The sequence below is a fragment of the Protopterus annectens genome, chromosome 1.part1 (genome assembly GCF_019279795.1).
Source record: "Protopterus annectens isolate FY-2018-M chromosome 1.part1, PAN1.0, whole genome shotgun sequence".
Lineage (NCBI taxonomy): Eukaryota > Metazoa > Chordata > Ceratodontiformes > Protopteridae > Protopterus > Protopterus annectens.
Genome location: NC_056726.1, coordinates 551,980,884 through 552,000,430, shown reverse-complemented (window position 1 = coordinate 552,000,430; position 19,547 = coordinate 551,980,884). Strand labels below are relative to the sequence as shown.

General features: G+C 41.4%; 1 protein-coding gene across 1 annotated transcript in view; it reads right to left on the bottom strand.

Annotated features, from left to right (window-relative positions):
• LOC122814860 (phospholipid-transporting ATPase ID-like) overlaps window positions 1-19,547 on the bottom strand; it is a 2,026,011-nt gene that overhangs the window by 441,262 nt on the left and 1,565,202 nt on the right. The window contains exon 15 of the mRNA XM_044087143.1: window positions 11,522-11,687. Coding sequence (XP_043943078.1) covers window positions 11,522-11,687 — 166 coding nt within the window. The remainder of the gene's footprint in view (window positions 1-11,521; window positions 11,688-19,547) is intronic.

Genomic DNA, 19,547 nt, shown 5'->3' with positions numbered 1-19,547 from the left:
GAGTTTGGGCAACAGTAGTCCTTGCTGAAGGAGTGAGAAAAGGTTTAATTCTGTATAGAGAACCATCTTTTCTATTCATTGATTTGATAGTTAGGTTGATATGGGTGTCAAAATTAAGATTGTGATCAACTGTTACCCCCAAAGGTTTGGTGGTAATGTCAGGAACTATTGTGGTGCCATTTTTAGATATGACTGTGAAGTTTATGGTGGGGAATTTATATGTAGGGGTAAACAGTAGTAATTTAGCTTTTTTAGGGTTGAGGAGGAGACAGTGTTGGTGGAACCAGTTTTCTACTAAGGTAAATAGTTTTAGGGTTCTGGCTTGAAGTTGGGACGGTGAGGAGGAGGAACAGATTAAAGTTGAGTCATCAGCATATTGTATACAGTTAGTTTGAGGAAGGGAGGTTTTCAGATCATTAATGAAGATGGTAAAGATGAGTGGTCCCAAGATTGAACCTTGTGGGACTCCAAGAGTGATAGGGAGCAGAGATGACAGTTCATTGTCCCAGAGGACTGCTTGCTGTCTGCTTCCTAGGTAAAGATTAAAACCATTTGATTGAGTGTGTCTCTAATGCGAGAGAATTAAGTGTGTTTATCAATAGTTCATGATTCACCATGTCAAATGCCTTGGATAGGTCAATAAAAAGTGCAGAGGATAGGCGATTGTTATTACAATTTTTATTTATACAGTCAGTAAAGGATAGGAGAGCTGTGGTGGTGCTATGATAAGGTCTAAAACTGTGTTGCTAGTCATCTAGAAGGTGATTTTGGAGGAGATGATCAAGACGTTGGCGATGAATACATCTCTCCATAATTTTTGCTATAGGTGAGAGAAGGGCTATTGGGCAGAAATTGGAAAGTTCAGTTGCGTTACCACCCTTGTGGAGGGGGATGATATGAGACACTTTCCAGATGTTTGGGATAGCTCATTCTGTTATGATTCTGTTAATTAAGATGGAAAGGGGGAAGGCAAGAACTCCAGCTGCCGATTTTAGATATTCAGCAGGTAGGAGATCAGCTGAAGGGGTGCAAGGTTTGAGTTTCAGAAGTAATGTGTGTATGAGAGATGTAGGAATGGGTTGTAGTTGTAATAGGGTTAGTGAATTAGAAGACACAGGTGGGTTAGAGGTGGACACTGCTGGTAAAGAATTAGATAGAGATTGGACAGTCTCAGTGAACAATTTGTTGAAAGTATCAGTAATTTGGGTGGAAGATTGTTGGGTCAGATTAGAGGGGTAGAAGTTTTAGAGTGGCCAGGATGAAGTAATTTATTTATTCCAGACCAGAATTTTTGTGGGTTTTGATGTCGGGTTTGTTGGAGTTGTTGGAAATAGTTTTCTTTGTCAAGGAAAATGGCTTTTTAGTGGCATTTCTAAGCTTTCTAAAGTTTAAGTGATCAGTAAGATTTTTTTGTATGTCTCCATTTGTCCCAGATTTTGTTTCTAAGTCACATTTTTTGCCTGGTGTCTTTTGTGAGCCAGGGAGCTGGATTGTTCTTAATACTGATCATACAAGAAGGGGCACAATGCTCAAAAATTTGTAGAAATTTATTGTTAAAATAGGAAACAGCTTCCTCAAGTGGTGTTTTAGGGGAGTCCAATTGCATGCTCCAAGCTCAGCCTGAAAGTTAAGTAGGTTTAGAGGTTTTGTATTTCGAATGGTTCTGACATTTACTTGATTGGCTATTGAAGTTTTTAATTTTATTATAAAGGTAAGAGAATGGTCACTGATATCATCAGGAAGTATCCCTGTTTTATAAGATTAGGGATTACTGTTAACTAATATCCAATCTAAAGTGGTTTGTTTATTGCTGGGTTTGTGAGTTCTTGTAGGGTAGGAGATGGTTTGATGAAAGCCATGAAGGTTTATTAGGGTAGTAGGATTATCAGCAGTACAGCTATTCCAGTCAATATTGAGATCACCAAGGAGTATGGTCTCTTGGGGGAAATTTGAGGAGAGCCAACAGAGGATATTTTCAACGGTATTAATATTATTACCTGGGGCGATGTAAGAGCAGAAAATATAGATGGATTTATTGACATTAATTAAAAGCGTAGACATTAAGATTTCAGCATTGCTAGTTGAAGGATGTGTAAAATAGAGGGCAGTGAGTTGCACCTCAGATTTATACAATATAGCAGCCCCACCTCCTTTTTTGTTTGGGTGGTCTAATCTAATTATATTGTAGCCTGGGGGGACAATATCATTATCTTTAGTGGCTGGTTTGAGCCAGGTTTCAGTTAGACATAGGATATCGAAGGAGTGTAGATCTAACAGGGCATGAAGGTGGCTGATTTTATTATTTAAACTTCTGATATTAAGGTGGGCTATAAGGAGTGAGTTTTTGCTAGGGGAGGGGGAATAGGAAGTGTCAGGATGGGGGATTGGGAATAAGGGTTACTTATGTTTGGGCCTGGGTTTGGATGAATATCACCATGTAGCAGTAGGTACTGTTGTAGTATAGGAGACAGTTTCAGTAGTTTGCCTAGGATAGGGATATTCTTTTTAGTTTGGGAATACTTGAAATGGGTTGTTCTATGAAAATGAGGTTCAAAGTAGACTGCTGAGGATGTAATGCTACAATGGGAGGTAGAGTTTAACAGGGAATGAGGGGTAGTTTTTTTAAGAGGGGATAGAATTGTGTAAAGTGTAGGGATTAATAGTAAGTGGGGAGGGTGGCCTAATGGTTAAGGTGTTTACCTTACAAACACAAGGTGCAGGTTTTGAATCTCACAAGGGATAATTGGCTAGGCTTAAAATGGCTCACAAGGGCAGTTAGCTTAGTACTAATCTATGAACCTATGAACCTAAGTGAGCTTGTAGGATAAAAGCAGAGTACCAAGTGTTATAGATAAGTGCAGCAGGTTAGAGTGTGTTTTAAAGTAGGAGATGGGCATAGTGAATGGAGTTAGGTAGGAGATACAGGGAGAGTAGGTATGTACAAGTATGAGTAAAGGGAGACTGAAGTGAGATCAAGGATCAGTAAGGGGTGGGTCTGTTTAGAAAGAAGTATAGCGGTTGGGGAGGGACTATTCCAATGATAGGAAGAAGAAATTAAATGGGAGAGGTGGGAGTGGGATTTCTAAGTATATAATGAGGTTAATTAGATTACTGGCTAATGAAGGAAGGGGTGTGTTTAGAGAAGTATAAGGTTAGATGAGGGTGGGAAATGGGGGTAGGGTAGAGGAGTGAAGTGAGCCCGAAGGGTGAACGGAGCAGGTGGAGCTGGATGGTAAGTAGAGCAGAAAAAGTATCAGCTGTCTTTAGTGAATTGACTTTAAAATGTTAGATTAGGGAAAAAAACTGTTTGTTACAAAAGTGTTTTCATGGCTTAAAATTAGTAAAAAGATTGTGGGGGTGAATAGTCAAATTTACACCATTTAACAAGGAGGTTAGGACAGTAGTTACCACTAAAAGGATTAGGACTAATTAGGTTAGATACTTAAAAGCTAAAAAATATGTTGGTTGAATACTGCCATCTAGTGGACAGAAGGAAAAAGGCAACTGGGAGAGGTAATAAGGGTTTACTTCCAAAGTCAGGAGGTACGGGAAACAAGACTAGGTAGAGGTGTTGGACAGGGGTCTGCATTAGGCTGCAAGATCTCACACAGAGGGGTTACCAAATAGATATATTAATTACAGATACTGCTGATAAAGTAGGAATTTCACATACATGAAATAATACTTTTAGTAACTAAATCTTTACTAAGCAGACAGCTTCAGGGATGTCTTATGGTTTAGGAGAGGTTTTTCTTGGTAATCCATTTACTTATGAGATATACCAAGTAAAAGGCTTTTCTGACCATTGCCAGTACCTGATGGTCAAATGTGAGATTGTTGTCAATCTGAGTACCCAGGTCTCTTACCACAGGTTGTGTGCTTAGGGGGCTGCTGTTGATGTGGTAATCAGTAGGGGCTGTGTTTTTGATGAATGGTATGATAATACATTTTTCTGAAATTAACTTAATGCCATGACTTTGGCACCAGTCATTTATTGCTGTGAGACCCTTCTGCAGTATGTTAAAATTATTTGGGGAGTCAGTGACAGCACCCAACTTACAGTCATCTGTAAACTTGGTCAGCCACAGGCCCTTTGTTTTTGCCTGGATCTCTGAGAAGTAGATGCCAAACAGAAGGGGTGCCAGGACCGATCCCTGGGGATCACCACTAGTGACAGGTCTGCTATTGGAGTTGGTGGCACCTATTTTGACCTTGTGGGTCGTTTCAGTGAGCCTGATGAGATATGATTTATGCCAAGTTGAGTTAGCTTTTCGATGATGTGGGGGATTTTGTCAAAGGCCTTGGCCAAGTCAAGGCATGCTGTATGTACTGACTTTCCCTCATCCAGGGCCTTGGTGACAGTCTTAAAAAAGTCAGCCAGGTTCAACAGGCAAGATCTACCCCTAACGAATCCAAATGAGGTGGGGTCAAGTGCTTGGAGATTGCCTATGCCCTTGTTTATGAGATTCATAATAATATGCTCCATGACTTTACAGACCAGACTTGTCAAGCTAATGGGATGATAGTTTCCCAGGTCAGTAGTGGCACTACCTTTGTGCAAGGGGGTGACAATGGCAGTTCTCCAGTCTGCTGGAATGAAGCCTGTAATTATGCTGTGGTTGAATAAGCTGCTGAATGGTGAAGCTAGTTCTTTTTGGAGATGGTGTAGAATACAGCCTGGGATACTATCAGATCCCATGGAAGCTGTGTTATTTGCCTTGGATAGGTCCTTTAACACTTGAGCTACAGACATGTGAGGTGCGGAACCAGTATCGGGGATGTCAAGTGAGCTGTTGGGGAGGTTCCTGACATAGCTGAAGAAAGCTTTATGGTTTCCTTTTGACTCAGAGACTAGTTTCAATTCATAGGTTCATAGGTTCATAGGTTCATACTAGGCTATCTGCCCTGGGGCAATTATAAGCCTAGCCCAATTCTGTATGGTACCAATTATAAGCCTAGCCCAATTCTTATGGCTTATACACCCTTGATTTGAGTATACTGTGCCCTTTTTAAGGTTTAGTTTACTGTGCCTCTGTCTAATAGTGACACGGGAGTAATCCCTGGGACAAACCTACGATCCCCCATCCACTTATCGAGATTCCTCTTGAAGAGATTCAGTGAGGTGCTCTGCCTCACATGAACTGGAATTCTATTCCATGAGCCTCTGGGTTATGAACCTGTCCCTCCAGCAAGTTCTATTTATTTCTGTGCTGAGGTTCAAGTCCCTGGCTCTAAGGGATTTAGATTTACTGAGGTGGAGCATGTCCATTAATTCTGGATTTGACATAGCTTTGTATGTCAGGCATAGGCATCTGTTTGAGACCCTTGATCCTCTTGGTGAGATACTTTTGGGGTCTTTCTAATTGCTGCAGGTGTCGGTAAGGTACATCCCAAAGGGGCATTGTATTCTATGATGGGCCTGATGAGGGATGAATAAACTCTTGATCTAGATGTGAAGCCCTTTGTGATGAGGTGGGCTATGTAGAAGGTCTTTCTAACCACTTTGACAATGTGGTTTTCAAAGGAGAGATTGCTATCAACTTGGGTCCTCAGGTCCCTAATAACTTTCTCTGTACTTGGGTGGTTTCTATGTGGTAATTTGTGGGCACATTGTTTTTGTCAAAGGGTATGACTATACATTTTTTGGCATTTAGCTTTAAACGATGGTGCTGGCACCAGTTATCTGTCTCTGTGAGAGCTTTTTGAAGGATGTTTGTGTCAGCTGGAGAGTTGATTATGGCGCCCAGTTTGCAGTCGTCTGCGAATTTGGTGAGCCATAGCCCTCCCACGGTTGCCTGTACCTCGGAAAAGTGTATACCAAACAAGAGTGGTCCCAGGCAGAACCCTGTGGGACACCACTTGTGACTGGTTTCGAGTCTGACATGGCTCCAGCAACTCTCACTCTGTGGGTTCTGTCTTTGAGCCAGTTTGCGACCCATCTTGTGACATAGGGGTTTATATTTAAGCTGGATAGCTTATCTATGATGCCCGAGTGGGGTATTGTGTCAAATGCCTTTGCAAGGTCCAGATAGGCTGTGTGGACTACCTTCCCTTCATCTATGGCTTTGGTGACTGTTTCAAAGAAGTCAACCAGGTTCAAAAGGCAGGATCTGCCCTTGACAAAGCCGAACTGGGTAGGATCTAGTGTCTATAGGTCCACAATGTCTTTGTTTATGAGCTCCATGATGGTCCTCTCCATAGCCTTGCAGACTAAGCTAGTCAGGCTTATGGGGCGATAGTTTCCAGGGTCCATAGAGGCTCCACCTTTGTGGAGTGGGACCACTGTTGCTGTACGCCATTCTGTGGGCACATATCCTGTAGTGAGGCTGAGATTGTATACCTGTTTTATTTGAGGGATTAGATCCTCTTGGAGTTCATGTAGGACGCAACCTGGGATGCCATCTGATCCCATGGAAGCAGTGTTTTTTGCTTTGGAGAGGGCAGCCTTTACCTGAGCATCTGAGATGTTTGGGAGGCAGCCCTCTGCCGGGATAGATACTTGCTCTTTTGGGGGGGAGGGGGTGGAGAAGTTTGCACTGAACCTGTCTGCCAGGATATTGGCGATGTCTGTGGGTTCAGTGTATTTTTTGTCATTTAGAATCAACTCAGAACAAGTCTGGGAGTTGCATCCCAGGTTTCTAACATAACTGAAAAAAGCCTTATGATTGTCTTTGTCTCCTGTGCAATTTTTCTCTCGAAGCTGGCCTTGGAGGATTTTATGAGGGATCGTAATTTTTGCTAGTACTGATCAGAGATGCCTTCCCTATTAGGGATTTTGCTCTATCATGTAGTAGCTTCCTCCTTCTGTTGTACAGTTTATTTATGGCAGGGGTCCACCAGACCGGACGTCTGCCTTTGGATGATTGGGTCTTGGTTTTGTTTGGGATAGCATGATCCATGCATTCCTGGAGATGTCCGTAGAATACATTTATATAGGATTCTGCAGTTTGGGCCGTAGTTTCCACTGGCCCTGGGGCCTTGAAGGATTCCACTTCGGCATTGAGAAGTGAGAAGTTCGCTTTTGAGAAGTTTTTCACTGTGGTTTTCTGGGCTGGGGGTGGGGTCGGGATGTGGACATCCAGTGAAATTAATTTATGGTCTGATCTTACCAATGAGGGATATACTTCTGGTGTGGAGCATAGAGTCCCCATGTTGATAATGATCAGGTCTAGTATGTTGTCCCCTCTTGTGGGAATGGTGACTAGTTGTTCCATAGCATTTGAGTTTATAATTTCCAGGAATCTTTGGGCTAAGGTGCTGGGGCTTGAGTAGTGCTCCCAGTCAATGTTTGGGTAGTTGAAGTCGCCCAATATAATGGTGTTTGGAGAGATCTTCATGTTCTCCAATGTTTTCAGGAAAGCCAAGTGCAATTCCTGACTTTGAGAGGGTGGTCTGTAGGATGCTATAAACTGAAAAGCAGTCTTGCCCACTGTTAGTTGCACATGGATGGTCTCCGATACTTCGTGCAATATCACTACCCTGGAGGTGTGGATATCCTTGATAAATATGGAAACTCCCCTCCTTTGTGGTTCATGATATGAGGTATAGCCTGGTAGTGCTGGGGTGCTCTCTGGAGCCTTGAACCAGGTTTCTGTCACTGCACAGCTATCGATGTTCTCCATACTGAGGAGAGCTTCGTGCATCTTGAGGTTAAGACTTCGTAGCATTACCCTTAGTTTCTTGTTCCTTGTGCTGTCTATGGTGGTGGGTTTGACTTTGAGCCTTGCCTAAAAGGCACTATGGGGGTGTGGGGGTTGCCAATATCCAGCCCAGTGGTGACAGGTGCAAGTGTCATCCCAGGCTGACAGAAACTGGATCCCCTTTGAATGCCACCAACATTTTAACCAATTGTTAAAATCTATCATTTTGTCTTTGTACTGTGGCATCATTCTAGGTGAGGGTAAGATGCTGCTCAAGGTCAGGTCATATATTGCCTGGGCTACATGATCAGAGAGCTCCTCTATGTCTCTTTTCATGTAGTCCAGGGAGGTACTCAGGTCATTCACACCAGCATGTACAATGACTGAGTCATATTTGTATTTGCTTTGGAGGGACCTGAGTGCTTTATGTGTCGGATCCTAGCAGGCAGCTCACCGTGACCTTCTCTTTATTCAGCCTGGTGAGCAGGACGTCAGTGTGTCTGACAATAGAGTCACCTATAACAAGAGTATCAGGTGTGTTATTCAGCCTTAAGGGCTGTGGCTGCTTGGCACACTGACTTTGTGGGTTATGTGTTGTGTGTGTTTTGTTTTGAGGTAGCTTTTGCTGGATGTCTGCTTTGGAGGTCTCTGTTGCTTAGTTTTATTTAGAGCCTCCGAGTATGTTTATGTGTATTTATGTGTTTGGTTCGCTGATGTGGTGGGACTATGTGATACTGGAATTGTGTTGTGTGAGGTTACCTTCTCCTCCTGACTGGTTACACCAGTTTTGAGATGAGAGAGCTCAGCCTCCAGTTTGGCTAAATAGTTGCATCTCTCACATATATTTGAACCTGTTTGGAGGAGGAGAGGGTTGTCCGTGTACATGAGACAGTTGTAACATTGCCTCAACATTCCCAGATTCACCAGATGGACTGGAGAGGAAACCATTGACTGACCTTTGGACATGCTAGAGTAATAGGGAAACTGAATTGGCTTTGGAGGTTTTCACTAGTGATCTAATATGTAGGTGAGGAGGGATTTTTTCCAATTTGGAATTTGTTCCTTTTTACCCTTGGAGAACAGTTTCTTCCTATTGTTGTAAAGCCTGTTAATAGAAGATGTCCACCAGACAGGTTTTTGTTTCCTTGAGGAGCAGGTTTTTTTGTGTTTTCTTGAGGAGCAGGTCTTAGTTCTGTTGGGTATGGGTGAGTCCATGTATGTGTACAGGTGGTTGTATACTGCACTGGCATACTGTTCAGCATAGTTGTCTACATCTTCTGGGGGGGGGCAGTGGCGTGAAGCATTGGATGGTGCAGTGGTGCAGCGGCTGTATTGCCGCCTCACAGCAAGAGGTTCTCCGGTTTGTTTCTTGGCTGGGCTGCCTTCTGTGTAGAGTCTGTATGTCCTCCCGGTGTTTGTGTGTGTTTTCTCTGGGTGCTCTGGTTTCCTCCCACATTACAAAGACATGCATCTGGGGCATTTCTCCCTGGGCCTCAGCTGAAAATTGGCTTTGTTCCAAGTCAGACTTTCCCAGTAAACAAATGTTAAATAAAAAAATAAATAACGCTATTGATACCCTCCCTTAGGAGGTTGTAGTCAGATTTTGAGAAGTTTGATTTGAGTTTGATCTGAGTTTGATCTGATCTCACCAGGGAAGAACATACTATGGGAGTGGAGCAGAGGTCACCCGTGTTGGTGAGAACCAAGTCCAGAATGTTATTTCCCCTTGTGGGGAATGAGACAAGCTGGTCTAGTGCGTTAGAATTGATGAAGTCAAGAAATCATTGGGTGAGTGTATTAGTGCAGGAATAGTTCACCCAGTCTACGGTGGGATAGTTGAAGTCACCAAGGATCAAGGTGTTAGGGGGTATCTTGATGGAGTCAAGTAGGTTTATGTAGGAGGAGTGGGTGTCCTAAGTCATGCAAGGGGGTCTATAGCTGGCTATTGCTTGGATGGGTGTCTTGCCAACTGTCATTTGCACCTACATTAATTTCAGTGCATCATGCTGTCACACCAGTCTGGAGGTGTGCCTGTCCTTAATGAAGATAGACTCCCATCACCCTTAGTCTCTCTGACCTCGTTTTTGTGTCAGAAAATGTGTAATGAGGTATAGCCTGGTAAGGCAGGGGTGCTCTCCACAGCCCTGAACCATGTTTCCGTGGCCGCACAGACATCAGCATCTTCCAGTGTGAGGAGAGCCTTCAGTGAGTACATTTTCTGGTTAAGGTTCCTAGCGTTAAGCAGCATGACCTTCAGTTTGGTGTTTAACATATCTTTTATGTTGCAAGATTTGTCTTTGGGACATAGCCTAAAAAGGCAAAATAGGGGAGGCCTTGACCAGGATCCAGAACCCCATCATTTGCATTATCAACCAAAGTGTGTCAACATACAGGGTTGACTAAATTTATGTCTCTCTCTCTATGTATGTATATATATATATATATATATATATATATATAATTGTATACATACACAGGTTCATAGGTAAATAATAGGCTAACTGCCCTAAAGGACCATTTTAAGCCTAGCCAAACAGCCCAGGTCAGAATCAAACCCTGTACCCTGTGTCTATAAAGTGAAGATCTTAGCCCTTATGCCAAACTCACCCCCTTAAGTTTATAGGTGCATAGGTAAATACTAAGCTATCACTCTGAAGGCTGTTACAAGCCTAGCCAACAAAGACAGATGAGAATCAAAATTTGTGTCTGTGAGGTAAAGACCTTAACCATTATGTCCACACTGTCCTAATACTAGGCTAGCTGAACTTACAGGCCATTTTAAGCCTAGCCAATTTTCTTCCAAATGTGAGAATTGAACCCCTATTACATGCATTTGTGAGGTAAACACTTTGACCATTATGCCACACACACTAGATATTTACAGATGCATACTCAAAGATAAAAATATCAAACATTGATCTATACAGTAGCTATACAAACAAGAAAGCACACAAAACCAGTTTCAGGTACCTTATTATAGTCTCTAGAACCCAGAAGGATGGCATCTATCAGAAAGTTGTATTCACAAGAAGGCACAGTCTGCAGATTTTAGCAAGAGCATAGGTGCATAGTAAGTGCATATGTAGCAGCAGGAAAATGGTGGAGGCAAAAATAATCTTCCTAGAGAGATGAGTTTATATTTTTTAAGATCATTAGGGCAATTACATAGTATACAATACATTACTGTGGCAATTTTTTAAAAGGATGTTAGGTGTTAAGCTCTTGAATATTTAGAATCAGTGGCTTATTCATTTGGAAGGGGGAAAAGGTTTACTCAGTTGCCCAAATGCTCCTTCTCTGTCATAGTAATGATGCATTTTGTCAGTGATAGCTCATAGTCAGTTGCAGGAACTATTAGATTGTTGTACATCATCATACTTCATAGGTATGTCGCTCAATTACTAGCAATACTCCTTCTATAGACAGTAGCTCGTACTAATAACTATGAAATATGAGTTATTCTATATACAGCCAGATTAGCAGGTGACTCTCCATGAACCCCCCCCAGGATATAATGTGCCATATGTAATATAAGTAATTGTAACTGGGCCCACACCTTCCAAACTAAACAAGGTAAACCTGTTATAAAATAAAAGATTACACAGAGCATACTAAATGTTGATTCATAAGATTTTTTGAGGTAAAACATTCACATCTGTGTGGGTCTATTGAAGCAAAAAAGCATGGCCATTTAGCTTCACCTTTTGCCTGTGTAAGTTCAGGACTATTAAAAAGGCAGAGAGAGACAGATAAAGCACTACCAAATAAAGTCAATAACTACTTTCTTGTTTTAGGACTATTAAAAAGGCAGAGAGCTTGAGAGAAAGTACCATATAAGGGCAATAATTACCTTCTTGTTTTAGTACAAGGGCAATAATTACCTTCTTGTTTTTCCTCTGGCATCACAGTATGGCAAAGAGAAAGCAAACGGAAAAATTCACAGACAGCAGGATCGCCTAGTTTCACAGCTTCCACTAAACCATGATCATGGAACACAAACTTTGGATCTGCTAGTGGATTAAATGAAAAGTCAACCTTTTCTGTCTTCTGCAAGATAAACAAAGAAGACAATATTGCTTTAGGTTAAAGTAAAAACTGAAATATTTAGCAAAGATGTCAGAATGGTTGATGGCTAGTGTAACATAAATCTTATAAAAAAACTAGCTTTGCATCTCTTTTGCATTGGCAAACTATTTAGAGAATAACTTGAACCTGTCCATTGGTACAAGTTTATCAGTTTATTTCAAATGATTCTCTTAACAAAAATACAGAGAAAACAAAACTTCATAAGTTATTTATATAACTTGTAAAATTATGATACAGTGCATGGAGTGTGCTGATTGCACTCTGATATTCAGAAAAAGACAAACCAGTTAAGGTCTAAAGTGGAGCGAGACCTGACCTTAACAAATGCTAAGCACCCCATGCTGAAGTTGTTAAAGTCAGGTCCCATCTATGGCAGTAAAATATGCCAGTGCAAAAGTCAGCAGCAGAATGACATTTGTTTCTGCCTGCTGTTCATTGAAATCATGTCCCTGACTTCCTGTTCTAAACTTAGAAGACTACTAGAATAACAGGATGGGTGTTTGCCTGATTTTCTGAAGGATACAAAGTCTGAAACCTAAATGTATGCCATTATTTAGTACCGTCAGTCCTCAGTAATCTGTCGAAAAAAACACGGACCTTATGAGGAACACATCCAAGATATGATTGTGTGAAAATTGGGACAACTGAGAGGCATGGAAGGTGAGTGCAAACATAAGGGCACTATCTTTCTGAAAGTGCTAGCTAAGTGTTTTGTGGCTTTGATAGCCCCAGTAAAGCACTTGGTGTTTTTTTTTCATTTTTTACTGTAATTTATAGCACAAGGAGCAGATAAAGCTCCATGCACTACAAAGAATTATGAACTGTTCACCGATGCTAACCTAATATTATGTGTTCTAAACATGGATGCCGATTCACCTGTCAAGCTTCGCTCTTCAGGTGAATTTCTTGGCATCCATGTCTTGAACACATAATAACGTGGTTAGCATCATCGAACCACTCATAATCCTCTATGTCATTCCTTACTTGACACATTTTACATACCTGAATTACATACAATTCCACATGGTAGTTCTTATAATGCTCAGTAATTTCTCATCAAGAAATATTCAATATTAATACAAACTCTAAAGAAGTAAAAACAAAGTACTCAAATATAATTATCATTCAAGTTTAATTTCTGTCTTCTGTAAGTGATGTATGTCCTAAAATACATTCTCCCATCAGTTAGCTCTCTGCAGGAGCAAAATTAGGTCACTGGATGTTGGTCAATAAGCTTGCTAGTATTATTTGCTTAGATAACTGCATACTTGCTTAGATACTGGAAGACGAAAACATTTAAGGTTGTAGGTTCTGTCCCCACACTAGACACTTGAGTATATATTTTAATGCAGTCATTGCTGCACAACATTTTGGGTATGACTGTACACTTTTGATGCCTTCCTTCAAGGCATTTGTATTTTTTTCTTTTAATTGTATTGGTGGATGTTTAAAATTTCACTGCAGTTGTTTGATGAAGAGTATGAAATAAAAATTACTTTATGAAATAAATGTCATAAAAGTTACATGTGCATAAAAGTATGCCACTAAATATGAAGATAAAGCCATAACTGTTATTGCAAATTAAGAGTAATGATTTACAATTATTCATTCAGTCATAAACCACTGCATTATTATCCAGTAAACTATTAAATGACTGCTGGAATATTCCACTAGCTTTACTGAATTCATTGTTCACCTCTTTTTTTATACTTTAAACATAGTTGCACCTATATTTGTAAATTATTTTTTTATTTCAGTTAGTTTCAGTATAATGCTAATCAGATTTGCACAGCAGTTGCCAGAAAACGTATGCACGAAAAGCAGATTTTTTTTTTGCGTAATTGTTCTTTATGACTATCTTTTTGTTTTTTCTCTTATCCATTATTTATTTGGCTCTTTGATTATTCATTATTTAGGCATATTCCACAATAAAACGTGGAACAGCTAACCACAAAGTATCAAAACTGCTGAAAACTAATGCTAGAAACACAGAAGGGGAAAAAAGTTAACTACAAGTGCTTTTTTCAGGAGAACGAGTTGTACTGCACCTCCCCAATGTGGGGGCAAGCTCCTCATACCCCTTCCCCCAAACTTATATACACTATCTCCATGGTGGCATCAACTCAAAGAAGGATGAAGTCCCCAAAACAATGGAATCAACAAAAAGTTGAGATGCCTCATCAAAACCTCTAAAGCCATCTTTGAAGTCAGAATTGCGGCAGACACTAAAAACCACCACAAAGCCTTCTATAGTTGTATCAATAATATCCATGTTAATATCCATGTTTGCTCTGAGTTAATGCACAATGGTACCTCCTATACTGAGCCAACAGATATTGCCAACATACTGGCCGACAGATTCAGTGCCAACTTTAACCCTCACTCCCCACTAAAGGACCAATCACAATACTGGAGGAATGCAAGGCACCCAGCATTATTGCAGCATAGGTTAAAGCTGCATTGTCCAAGTCCAAGAATACATCTTCCATGGGACCCCGACATATCCCTGGATGTGTTCTACATGAACTCCAAAGTGAACTGGCACCACATCTGTGTGACCTATTCAATCACTGCCTCACCTCAGGTTTTGTACCTAATGAATAGCGCACTGCTACAGTCATCCCTCTCCATAAAGGGGAAGCGACTACAGACCCAGGGAATTATCGCCCCATTAGCCTGATGAGTCTTATATGTAAGGCTATGAAATGCATCATCATGGACCTAATTAGCAAGAATATAGGGAATCTTCAAACTCTAGATCCCATGCAGTTTGGTTTTGTAAAAGGTATATCATGCCTGCTCAACCTGCTCAATCATCCAGTATTGTGATTGGTCCTTTAGTGGGGAGTGAGGGTTAAAGGTGGCACTGAATCTGTCGGCCAGTATGTTGGCAATATCTGTTGGCTCAGTATAGGAGGTACCATTGTCCTCTTTTCTTGATGCACTGGAAAATATTAGGGTTCGACCAAACACCCTAATAATGGGTGATTTCAACTACCTCACCATTAACTGGGAAAGCTACTCATGTACCAACTCCTTCACTCAACGCTTTATAAGCACTTACATGAGTGCATGGATCATGCTATCCCAAACAGAACCAAGACGCTATCCTCCAAAAAAAGGAATCCAATCTGGTGGTCCTCTGCCACAAACAAACTGTACAACAGAAGGAAGAAACTGTTGCAAAAGAGAGTAAAATCCCACGTGTGGAGGAGCTCCCTGGTCAGCCTCAGTAAGAAGCTGCAGTCCCTGATAAAATCCTCCAAAGCTAGTTACAAAAACAAAATTGCCACTGATTCTAAAGACAACCACAAAGCATTCTATAGCTATGTCAAGAATCTCAATGGCAACACTCAGATCTGCTCTGAGTTACAGCACAATGGCACTAAATATACAGACCCAACTGATATTGCCAACATCCTGGCAGATAGGTTCAGTGCTAACTTTACCCCCCTCTCACCCCCTAAAGAGCCCATCTCTATACCGGAAGAATGCAAAGTTCCTGTAATCACGGCTGCACAGGTAAAATCCACACTCTCCAAAGCCAAGAACACAGCATCCATGGGACCAGACAACATCCCAGGCTGCGTTCTACATGAACTGCAGAATGAACTGGCACACCACCCAAGTACCATGTTCAATCATAGCCTCACCTCAAGCTTTGTGCCTGCTGAGTGGCGCACAGCAACAGTTATCCCACTCCACAAGGGGGGAGCCACCACTGATCCCAGGAACTATCGCCCTATTAGCCTGATGAGCCTGGTCTGTAAGGCCATGGAACGTATCATCATGGAACTTATAAACAAAGACAATGGTAATCTCCAAACTCTGGACCCCACCCAGTTTGGGTTTGTAAAAGGCAGATCATGTCTCCTAAACCTGATAGACTTCTTTGAAGCAGTCATCAAAGCTGCAGACAAGAGTAAGTTGGTTCACACAGCCTATCTAGATCTTGCCAAGGCTTTTGACACCACCCCCCACTCTGGAATTATAGATAAACTCACTAAACTAGGTATAAATCCCTATGTCACAAGATGGGTTGCCAACTGGCTCACTGACAGAACCCACACTGTGAAAGTAGCAGACTCCAAATCCCACTTCAGATCAGTGACAAGTGGAGTACCACAGGGTTCAGTCCTGGGTCCTCTCCTGTTTGGTATCTATTTCTCTGAAGTACAGGCTAACACAGAAGGTCTTTGGCTAACAAAGTTCGCAGATGACTGAAAACTAGGAGCCATAATCGAAACTCCCAACGAAGTGGACATCCTACAAATGGGCCTCACTGAGACAGATGCCTGGTGTCAAAGTCATGGCCTCAAGCTCAATGCCATCCCCTTTGGTAAAAACTCTGTACCCATGAACTACAACATAGGTGGTAGTATACTTAACACTGAAAGTGTGATAAGAGACTTTGGGACACAGGTGGACAGTAGTCTCTACTTTGATAATCACATCACCACAGTAGTCAGGAAATCCTTCTACATGGCACACCTCATCACAAAACGTTTCTCATACTGAAAAAAAGAGGTCATTGTTCCCCTCTACTCATCACTCATTAGACCCGTTATAGAGTACAACGCCCCTTTTGGTATGTACCTCACAAGACATCTACAACAACTGGAAAGGCACAGAAATACCTCAGAAAGAGGATTACCAGCCTCAAACAGATGCCCTATGCAGACCGTCTCAAAAAACTCCAGCTTTACTCCGTCGCATATCGTCTACTCAGAGGTGATCTCTGCCTAACACACAAAGCTATGTCAAACCCAGAGCTGTTGAACATGCTCCACTTATAGAAATCCCAATCCCTCCGAGCTACACCCTCTATGGACCTAAACCCTGTCACCACAATAAACAGAACATGCCAGAGGGATAGTTTCCTGTCCCAGAGACTTCCCATACTCTGGAATAAACTACCTATCTATATCAAACAAAGCTCCTCATTAGCACTCTTCAAGAAAAATCTTGATGATTGCATGGGAAATAGGAAATTCACCCCGGGGATCACCTCTGTGGCTCTGCTTGACCTTGGCAAAGAAAAATAATTTTCTTGGGTGGCAAAAGCCAGGGTACCTTTTTGGCTGGGCTTGTACAGGCCCCAGGGTCGATAGCCTAGTACCTATCTATGACTTCTTTGAGGAAGTCACCAGAGCTGTGGATGAAAGCAAGGCAGTTCATACAGCCTACCTCAATCTGGCCAAGGCCTTTGATACCATTCCCCACACAGGAATTATTAATAAACTCACCAAACTAGGCATCAACCCCTATATCATTAGGTGGGTTGCAAATTGGCTCACAGACAGAACCCACAGTGTGAAAGTAGCGGGCTCCAAGTCAGACTGCTGACCAGTCATGAGTGGAGTCCCACAGGGATCAGTCGTGGGTCCACTCCTGTTTGGCATCTACTTCTCAGACGTCCAGGCCAACATGTTGGGTCTCTGGCTGACCAAGTTCGTAGACAACTGCAAGCTGGGAGCTATTATAAACTTCCCAAGTGAAGTAGGCATCCTGCAGAAAGGCCTCACTGAGACCAATGACTGGTGTCAAAACATGGCCTTAAGCTTAATGCCAAAAAAATGCAACATCATTCCCTTTGGGAAAACTCAGTTCCCACTAATTACCACATAGATAGGAGCCCACTGAAAACTGAAGGCTTTATAAGAGATCTGGAGAAACAGGTTGACAGTAACCTCTCCTTCAACCACCACATTGCCACTGTGGTCAGAAAGTCCTTCTATGTGGCACATCTCATTACCAAGAGTATTGCATCCAGGAAGAAAGAGGTCATCATCTCTCTTTACTCTTCTGTCATTAGGCCAATCATCGAGTATAATGCACCATTTGGCATGTACCTCACTATACACATGCAACAGCTGGAAAAGCCAGAAAAGTACCTCACAAAGAGGATCCTGGACCTTAAACACATGTCCTACATGGACAGACTCAAAAAACTCCAGCTATTCTCTGTCTTATATCGTCTACTAAGAGGCAATCTCTGCTTGACTTACAAAGCCATGTCTGACCCAGCTCTGTTAGAAATGCTACAGCTAAAGAAATCTAAATCCCTCTGCACCACATGCTCCAGAGACCTCAACCTCATTATCAAAATCAACACAGCATGCTGGAGGGACAGGTTCATAAACCCAGAGACTGCCCATGCTCTGGAATAGACTTCCCTTACATGTCAAGCAGAGCACCTCACTGGCCGTCTTCAAGAGAAATCTTGATGAGTGGATGGGAAATAGAAAGTCCACCCTGGGGATCACTCCAGTGACTCTACTTGATAGAGGCACTAGGAACTAATGTTGGGTAGCATGATGCCAGGGCACTTCTATGGGCTATGCTTGTAAATGCTCCAGGGTCATTAGCCTAGTACACATCTATGAACCTATGCCAGTGACAATTTCCTGTAGAAAACATTGGGCGGCATTGTGTTCCTTGGCATCTTTTGATTGGGCAATTGACAATGGAGCAATATCACCTAATCACCTGTAGTTATACTGGTTAGGGATTTGGTTCAGGGTTAGGCTGGTCCAAAAGAACCTTTGCTGCTGTCAGCTAAACCATATATGATACAGGAAAATGTTTTAAAGAAAATCATATTAATACAATTTATTAATGTATTACAGAGGGTTGTCTGTCTGGCAGTTTACCACAGAAGATTAAAGCTACGAGCTGTACATGAGTTTCAGCTTGTAGTCCTGTGTTTGGTTTTCATAGTCTCCATTTGCCCAATGTGTGACTGAGCAATTCACTTACCACATTATGCCCCTAATCATCCTTGAAAAAGGCAGCCATGACTAATGGACAGATTATGCCCCTAATCATCCTTGAAAAAGGCAGCCACGACTAATGCTACACAGTAGTAAAATAAAATGAAAATATACAGTAAGAGCAGTTCGAGATATGCGAGATCCAAACTGTTTAAGTAAGTACTACAGCAGTAGAGTAGAAGCAATGTTAAACAACAAAAATCTGTCCAGAATAATGCTACATAACAGGTACAATGTGGGAGTTATATTTTTCTGTTAACACATACACGATAATGCTAGTTTGCATACTAGTATATAACACATAGCATTTTGGTATATGATTTTTGCAAATTAATAAGAATTTGAGATCTGTTTGCTTTTAGGCGTTAGTGATATTTATGTCGAATGACTGTTGCTGGCAAACATCTTGGCTTTTGCTGTTGAGGTGTATGATATGCACAACTGGAGTGAGAAGTTTTATTATTCATTGTACACTTTGCTGCTAGTTGTATAATGGTGTATGACAAGAAATACTGAGAAGGGGGCGGAGCCTAGATGGCTAACTGAGAACAGTGAATTTTCAGAGCTCCATAAACTAGTATAATAATATAGAAATATTTTATTATTTTCAAGTTTAAAATGTCAGAAATCTACAGATAAACTACTAGACTACATAAATATCAATTTTGGTCAAGATATACAAAAATTTTCCTGTCAAGTAACCTGGAGATATATTGAGTCACTGAATATGAACAACTCAAGGAATTCTCATCCAAATGCTGCTTTGAAAAATGAACTGCAATTGATGACATCTACCTTACAGGAACTATCTTTGAAGATGGATGGCTTTAAAAATTACTTAGAAAATCTCAAATTAAATTCTCACAAAACAGACTGATACTCTTAAGGAACTATTACAGCAACACCATACAGAAATAACAAATATAGAGTCTTCTCTAAATGACATTGAAGGGAGACTCAAAGAGGAAGAATTCCAAAAAGAATTTCTGCTTAAATAGAATACATGGCTGCTTAGCAAAATAGAAGACTTAGAAAACAGGGAAAGGAG